This window comes from Pseudochaenichthys georgianus, chromosome 22 (genome assembly GCF_902827115.2).
Source record: "Pseudochaenichthys georgianus chromosome 22, fPseGeo1.2, whole genome shotgun sequence".
Classification (NCBI taxonomy): domain Eukaryota; kingdom Metazoa; phylum Chordata; class Actinopteri; order Perciformes; family Channichthyidae; genus Pseudochaenichthys; species Pseudochaenichthys georgianus.
This window is the reverse complement of record NC_047524.1, coordinates 22,916,999-22,925,972: the sequence shown is the minus strand read 5'-3', so window position 1 is coordinate 22,925,972 and position 8,974 is coordinate 22,916,999. Positions and strand designations below refer to the sequence as shown.

Genomic DNA, 8,974 nt, shown 5'->3' with positions numbered 1-8,974 from the left:
GGGCAAGTGAAATATTGGGGGGTGGGTGTCCCTAGGCTTCTAACAGCACACTTTCTATGTGTTCCCATGTAGAAGACACCTGGCTGTCCTTGACCACGGATATTGCTGACGGAGACGTTCACTTATAAAGAATGAAGCAATGAACTAAATCAGAGTGAAATACTGTTTGACTTTGTGCCTGAAAGAAGGACGGAGGAGGAGGTACCGAGGCTTACAAGGTGACGTACCCCTGAGTGCTGACAGGATGTTTTCAAAAGGGCTGAAGCTACTTATCAATTTTCTGACAGCTGCAAAACATTATCATTTTGTAATCATCAGCGGGCAGTAGAGATAATCTCACTAAAGATCAGTTGGATTGAGATGAAGGTTTCTAAAGTGTTGACACTGTGGAGGGCAACTTGTATATTTGGTCTGTTTTTATTGACTGACACATTCTTATCTGTGGAAGAGGCATCAGATAAAACACAGATCCATATGTGATGCCGGTGAAGGTAACTGCGGCAAAAAGCAGCGCATCAGACCAGAGCACCATGCATTCAACAAAAATGTGAAATATAACAGCTGCACAGAAGAAATACAAACCCAAGCACATAACTTTAATGACCTTTTCATTTTTTTCAATGCTCATCATGGGATGAATTGTGAATTCAGCAACTTGAAAGGATTTGTATTGACGTATACATTGATTAAGGACTAATTACACTGATGACTCAGCAAAAGAGAAGCCTCTTGTTGGATTATGCAATTAAAATTAAATACAACAGAGACAAGAAAAAGACACATGGATCAATAGCAGATGAGAACTGAAATGGAGACAGGCATTTATGGACAAAGGACTTGAACAACTACAGAATGCGGCATCATGTCTTTTTGGTGCGCACACAATCAGAGTTTTGTAAACTCGCCGTAAATACAAGAATGTGACATAGACTATTTGAGAGTATGGACAATTTAACCCAAATGCAATGCAAAGTTTAAAGCCATTAAATGCATTATCAAATTGTAACAGACTAAGACTATGTCAGATGATTAGATTGATACAACTCCCCTTTCTGACAATAACTGTGCATAGCTGGAGCTAGCACCCTGTTAGCTTTGCTAAACTCAGCCAGCATCCGGCAAAAATATTTAGCCACATTAACCTATAAAGTTTACTAACTGACATGTATTTTATTTATTTGAACTTAATATATTTTATTAATCTGATCTACTGTGCTGATTAACAGGGGAAATATGCCAGACTATTTCCTGGCAAGGGCCAGTTACTACCTGGAGTGTCCGCTGGCCAATAAATATGCTGGTAGTTGCATTTCCAACCCAGTCTCACAAAAAAACGTGTAATAACTACGTTGGTCCACAACGTAGGACGTAGCATTTCTACAAAAACGCCTATGAAATTGTAAGATCCCTAAAAAAATGTTCACCATTAATTTCCAATGGCTGGCGTCTATGTCACATGATCTTCAAATTTCTCCCTGCAGAAAAAAAAAAACATGGCCGACATTTGTTTTATTCTCGGTGGTAAATGCCTATTTTAAGGTTAGTTTGGCCATTAAAATGCGTTTTGATGTCATTTGATGCGAGAAATATGAGTTGTTATTTCAGATTATGTGTGCAGTGGATGTACATGATCTTTAGTTTGCTAGTTATTACGAAGATTACTTCAGGAAATTGTGTCCATTCAACATTTTCATTGTTACCAAGATGGTTGCTAGGGACGCTGCTATCGATATTATTTCTGTTATGTTGTGTAACTGTTTAATGGTGTTATCTGTATTGCTACCCCCTTCCCCGTCAATGTATAGTGTTGGTCCACAGCGCAAACGTATTAGTTTAACAAAATCCGCATCTAAAATTGTGGCATAGATATGTTATTTTCCCCTGTGCAATTCTCCAACCCAGTCTCACATCTCACATCTCACACCATATCGTCATAAACAAATACCGGAAACAGACCGAAAACATAAAATAATACTTTATTCCGAGTGTGCTTGCTTTTCTCCTTGAAAGTCATCACATAACGGCATAGTAATACACGGTTCGGCTGAATTAAATATTACATATCTGCCGTAGTTCTCTAGATGGATCATAAATATATCAGCAATTAAACAGCATCTTACATTTCTTTTCACACAATACGTATGTTCCTTGCAGTATCAACACTAATTCGGCTGACTTTTATATTTGATCCAATTGGTAGATAGGCTGTATTTACACCATAAAGGTGCACAGCTGATATAAAGGGACACCTAGTGGTTAAAGCACGTTATTGAATTTCATTATTTTTATTATTAGATATTAATAGGATCCCTATAAAGTATATTCATTACTCATTATTCTCTACTAATAGTTCATTAAAGACTGTATATAATGACTATTTTGCACATCCCTTTCAAGATTTCAAGATTTTCTAAGGTTTATTGACATATCATATAGGCCTACACAACTACGGTGTAGTTATGCAATGAATGAAAAACTTGGGTCGTAGGTTCCTCAACAGTGCATTACAAGACATCTATCAATATTTGTGTATACCTCCAGCAATGTTAACTATGTTGAAGCACTTATTTTAACTGATATTATACATATGTATTATACTCTTATAAGATGTATGTAGATAGAATAAGAAATGTGCAGAATAGGACAGTTTAATGGTGGAGGTATACACAGGTACACTTGTAATGCACTGTTGAGGAACCTGCGACCCAAGTTTTTCATCTCCGACCTTGTCAGGTATTGAACATTCAATAAATAAAGAACATAGAATTATATAAAACACAGAATTTGTGTGATTATACTAAATGATTTACAAATAAACACCACTGCATAACACTGTTACACATGCTGATGTAACGCAAATGTTTCCAACTTGGGATCAATAAAGTATATCTTATCTTAAGATGATCGATGGCTACTGCCATATTTGCACAATGTGCCTCTGAACCTTGACAAGTGCATGTTTCAAGCTCATCAATGAACAACAGGAGGGGTTACAGACATAAGACCAGCTGTTAAATAAAGCTCTTCTGACCTTAGCTGTCGTGTGGGTATATATATTAATGCTGCCCATTATGGGCACAAGCAATTTTCACCCATTTATTAATTATATGTTTTAAATTTGAGTGTTCCTATCCCCTAAACCTCCAGGGATGTACACAGTTTAATACTATATGGACCCGTTCAAATCCAGTTTTGAACAGTCTGCCGTGGTTCCATCCCATTTCAAGTGCTGTTCAATGCTCGGCGTAACCTTTGGAGCACACTCAAACATCCAATCACAGAGCTTGAGGACTATCACGGGGTTTGTCAAGCGAAGCGGAGAGAAAACTTACTTCCGGGTGTAATAGTCTCTCAAGCAAATGAGCTGCTCCGACCCTCGGTCCTGACGGACTCCAACTTGTGTTTATTAATCAAACAAATAAATAAACACAAGGATAATTATGTGTTATTGTTGAGTAAATGGAGAATTGCACAGGGGAAAATAACATATCTATGCCACAATTTTAGATGCAGATTTTGTTAAACTAATACGTTTGCGCTGTGGACCAACACTATACATTGACGGGGAAGGGTAGCAATAAAGATAACACCATTAAACAGTTACACAACATAACAGAAATAATATCGATAGCAGCGTCCCTAGCAACCACCTTGGTAACAATGAAAACGTTGAATGGACACAATTTCCTGAAGTAATCTTTGTAATAACTAGCAAACTAAAGATCATGTACATCCACTGCACACATAATCTGAAATAACAACTCATATTTCTCACATCAAATGACATCAAAACACATTTTAATGGCCAAACTAACCTTAAAATAGGCATTTACCACCGAGAATAAAACAAATGTTGGCCATGTTTTTTTTTTCTGCAGGGAGAAATTTGAAGATCACGTGACATAGACGCCAGCCATTGGAAATGAATGGTGAAAAAAAACGTAGGGATCTTACAATTTCAGAGGCGTTTTTGTAGAAATACTATGTCCCAAGTTGTGGACCAACGTAGTTATTACACGTTTTTTTGTGAGACTGGGTTGGGATTTCTTACGTTTGGACAAAGCTTCAGCCATTTTCACCTGTTTCTAATCTTATTACTCTTAAAATAGGGTGACAGGCTAGTGGTGCCAGTTACATTTTTTCAGATCAGTTCCTTTGACGAGACTGTACATTTTTTTTTTATTTGATGCCTGAAATAAACTCTGTCGTTTTAACACAAGCTTAAGGTATTTTACAGTTTTTTCCTACAATAGAAATACCTTGAATAAATAACCCCCCCTCCCACCCTTTTTTGCTATTAAGTGCTAAATATGGCTTTTAAACCTCAGCACACTGAACACTATAGCTCACATTAGGCTTAAAAGCAATGACACAATGTCATGTGACTGTGGTGTCATTTGTGAAGATTATCAGGCTGAACAGCACGTGTACGTTTCATTAACTTTGTTAGAGAGCTCACAATATTGCAAAAATGGAAATTTCCAATGTTTTTTCAGGGAGGGAACTAGTGTGATGCTAATCTCCCGGGTTGGCCTAATACAAAATGTCATCTCTTATTTACTGTACATGGTTGGGAAGTTCAATGTTGTATCAATCTTTTTATTTAACTGAAAACAAGAAAATGATGAAGCAAAAATCCCAAAATGTCAAAAACGTCCTTAGTCCATGAAGATATTTGCCACTGCACAAGAAAAACACTTGCTTGACCTAAGCCATTTATCACAGTAAAATCCCTCTGCTAATCTCTTTTCCTTGGCCAAACGTATTAACGGACCCCTGACTGAGTGCCACAGACCCAACTTAAGACTCACTGCTTGATAACACTCCTGTACTTGCTGTAGAGGGTTCAGCTTTAGCTTCTATCAGTTTTTGCCTCTCATAGAACTTGGAGAATTTATTGAAGATGTTGGTAATGGGCAGAGCCACGATCAGCAGCCCACAGAGGATGCACACGGATCCTACCAGCTTCCCAGCTGGTGTAACAGGGAAAGTGTCCCCGTAGCCCACTGTAGTCATGCTAATGGTGGCCCACCACCAGCCAATAGGCATAGTCTGCAGCTCTGACTCTTGAGATTCATTCTCCACATAGTAAATGAGAGCAGAAAACATTGAAATGCCCACAGACAAGAAAAGCACCAGCTGCCCTACTTCACTGGAGCTGTTTTGCAGTGTAGCGCCGAGAGAGCGAAGGCCCGATGAGTGGCGAGCCAGTTTTAGGATGCGAAACACTCGCATCAACCTCAAGATCTGCACCACTTTTCCAACATTCTCGAGGTCTGTGTTCTCACTATCAGCCAGTAAATCACAAGCTAAAGTAAAATAGAAGGGCATAATTGACATTAGGTCGATGATATTGAGAGGGCTGCACAAGAACTTCCTGGCTGACGGTGCAACAGCCAGACGAAGAAGAAACTCTCCAGAGAAGAACAGAACACAGAGGTTCTCAAAGAAATTCAGAATGGGGTTTTCAATCTCCCTCTCATTGTGATCCACTTGATTGAAGTCCGGCATGCTGTGGACGCACATGGCAACAATTGAGACAATGACCGCACTCAGGGATGCTACAGCCATCACTTTGGCTGAAGTAGAGTAGGCTGGATCCTCAAGTCGAATCCAGATATTCCTGCGAACATCAGCACACCAGGAGCCTTCAAACATTTCTATGTCATCCTTCAAAACTGACAGCTCCTCAATAGATGAGCCTAAACTTTGCAACTCATCACTTCTCTGATCCCAGCTCTTATCTTCAGCAAGCTGCATCAGTTCATAGAATTTGTTGCTGCAGCAGTAGTCCAGGTGGCGCTCCTTGATGCCCCAATACTCAATCTCTTGGATGAACGACACCACGCACAACCCTTCCACCAGATGGATTTTGCCTGTGAGGTAAAAATTGATAACGTAGCAGAAGAAACGTGGATTGCGGTCAAAGTAGTACTCCATTTCAGAGGGAGTGAAGTCATCGCAGAGCTCCAGGACTGCTTCTTTGGTGCTGCAACACAGGAGGCGACCCAAACGTGTCTGTGGGAATCGATTCAGAACGCCGTGCTCCATTCGCTGTTTGAAACCACCAACATTGACATTAATAAAGCAATCATCGGGGCTGTGTGGATGAAGGATTTGTCCATACATCCTGACCAAGATGTTAGGTGGCAGTCGGCTATTCTCGGTGACAATCTCAGGGGCTTAGCTGCCGGCAGACGAAGACAGTGTAACTAGAGAACCTTACACTTTCTTCGAAGTCATTTGATCACATTGATGTATTACAGCAGAGCGTCAAGCATCAAGTTGCATCTGGGTTTCTGTTGCACCCTGTAATGGAAGGTTAAACATCACTTGGCATTTGAGTTACAAAAGATTAAAAGTTTCCAAAAAATTAAATACACTAGTTACATTTAAAGGTGGGGTAGGTACGTTTCAGAAACCGGCTCGAGTGCACTAACATTTGAAAGTACACAGCCGAAAAGAATCCGCCCCTTCCTTCAGACTTCCTTCAGAGCACCTCCTCCAACACACATGAACGCACACATGACGTCAGCAGACTGGTGAAAGTGGCTGCCTGTTGCTGGCGAGTCATTGAAGTACTGCTGCAATGCACGCCCAATGACGGCACGCCCAATGAGGGCACGAGATACATTTGTGCGTGCACGAGATGGAAGGCTGACAGACAGGGCGGCAATCTAATCCGCCCTGTCTGTCTGATTGTACTTTTTACAGTATTACGGCTTCCACAGATGACATTTTTTAATGGATTTTTTGTCAAAGCACTTCAGATATTCATTGCTATCGGGATGTTAAGAGCATTCCATGGAATATAACAACAAGTGTATCTCGAGCCTGTTTCTGAAACTTACCTACCCCACCTTTAAGTAGCATGACTTTATATGAAACTTCTTTGCAAGCAATGATCAACATTTATTCAACTTGTTACGTTAGTTGTGTAAAATGCATAGAGTATAACTTAGCATAACAATTGGTGAGTTCAATTATATGTTTTTTTTTCTCTACCAATGGCTCAGAATACACTAGTGTTGACCATATTTGAACATAACTACGTCAACATCTTACATAACGTCAAATTGGTATCCGTCAACAGTCATCATTCCTGCTGACAGCTGTCATTCCTGCTTGCAGCCCTGAAGCCAGTATCACTTTTGTATTGTGTTAAGAACGATAGCTTCAAATTACAGTGAAATGGCAAACCAAGGTCAGATTTGGCGTTTCTGCAGCATTAAAAGTAGTTTATAGACTCTAGAAACAAATCAACGAAGAGACATGAAAAGTAAAATAGTAAAGTGAAAGAAAACTGGAAAGAAATTCAAGGAAATTGGATTTTACGCACAAAATAGTCAAAAAACGGTGCACAAGTAAATACAAATAATGCCAACGGTTAAACAAGGGAGTTATTTAAAGTGTTTAACATCTCTGCACAAACTTAAAACTGGAGGAAATATAACAGTATCTCACCTGTCATGAGTTCCGATGCTGTCCTGCGGCTGCTTCACTTGGAGTCCGGTGTGACCGTGTTGTTCTCCGCCGTGTTGGGGTGGAGAGTACAGCGCAGAGCGGAAACGGGACATCGATCACAGCTGGCACATTATCCCTCACTATCAGGCTGTTTTACACTACTTAAAACTTTAATGTGTCATGTACTACCGGAATCCAGGGCGCGTCTGCTCATTTAAGGTGTGCCACATTTATCACTGTTAATATGTTATGATTATTTTGGCCGAGTGCTCACTTCATTCTTTGAGGGCTACCTCTTTTTTTAAATGTTGTTGTGAATAGTTTCTAGGTCATTTGGGCTTTGCTGTGCTGTGACATTTTATCTTAAAAAACGTGACACTTTTTTGTAAAATAAAAGTAAAACTATTAGTTAACATCCGAGGCAGTTCATTCGATTTTTGCAAATCTTATGTGCAAAAGAAACAATCCCCACAGAGTAATAGTCAATGGATCACTTGTGCACTGTTAAGAACTTTTTTAGCACTGTTTAGCACTTGTTTGCACTTTTGTTAGCACGTCTTCATGGCCTTCACCATTTGTCAGATAATTCATTTGAATATGTAAAATACATATAAAAGTTGTACAATGTAAGAAAATTGCTCAAACTAATAAGAAAACCCCCCATAAAACATTTGTCGTAACATTTCAAATGCTAGGGATAAAACAGTAACGCCAGTGTCATTTAAAAAATCATTGGGGCCCACACAAGATTGAGTATTTATTACATTATTATACTGTATGTCAGCAATAAGATCCCCTTCTGCGAGGCACTCCAAATAAAAGAAATAATCTTACATTTAGTTGAACAGAGGACGGAGTCAGATGAGAATAATTCAACCTTAAACAAGTACTGCTTTATGAAGTCTCGGCCTGCTACTCACTAATGCCGTTTGCTGACAGTAGATGGCAGAAGGAGATTGTATCAGAGGCAGGTCACCATGGGTCCCTGACATCATGATACCTAACAGAAAGAGCCACTTCAGTGCAGTTCACACTGATGGAGCCATGGTTTTACATCAAATGCAGTCATTTTCTCTGATTTTAAGAACATTTTGCCTATGTAGACGTTTTTACCCCTTTTGTGCTAGTTAAAACAATTCATCTTCACGCTAAGAAATCTTAATTGGACTGTTTTAAAGTAAATCGGACCTTTAGAACTATTTTTAAATTCATTCTGAAACAACCTTTTTTGTACCTTCTTCCATATGAAAAATATACTTTTTTTACTGTTTCGAAAAAAGCATTGCTACACAGCCCTTTTAGCCTGCTATACAACTACTTGCTGAGTGAGAAGATATGTTCAGTACTTACATAGTGCAAAAAAGCAATTATTGTTGTGAAACCTAAACACCTGTTGCCCCACAGCCAGGACAAAATTGATACAAGACAACGATACAAATCGGCCACTGCCATCGCTGAATGTCACCTTCTTTGCCGATAGGCTGATGGCCATCAACAAGGAGGCTATAGG

At 39.4% G+C, this 8,974-nt stretch overlaps 1 protein-coding gene across 1 annotated transcript; it reads right to left on the bottom strand.

Moving 5' to 3' along the window:
• Positions 1-4,662: 4,662 nt before the first annotated feature.
• Positions 4,663-6,129, bottom strand: kcns3a (potassium voltage-gated channel, delayed-rectifier, subfamily S, member 3a). The gene has a single exon (XM_034112198.1). The coding sequence runs from the start codon at positions 6,127-6,129 to the stop codon at positions 4,801-4,803; it is 1,329 nt and encodes a 442-aa protein (XP_033968089.1). The 3' UTR covers positions 4,663-4,800.
• Between the last annotated feature and the right edge of the window lie 2,845 nt (positions 6,130-8,974).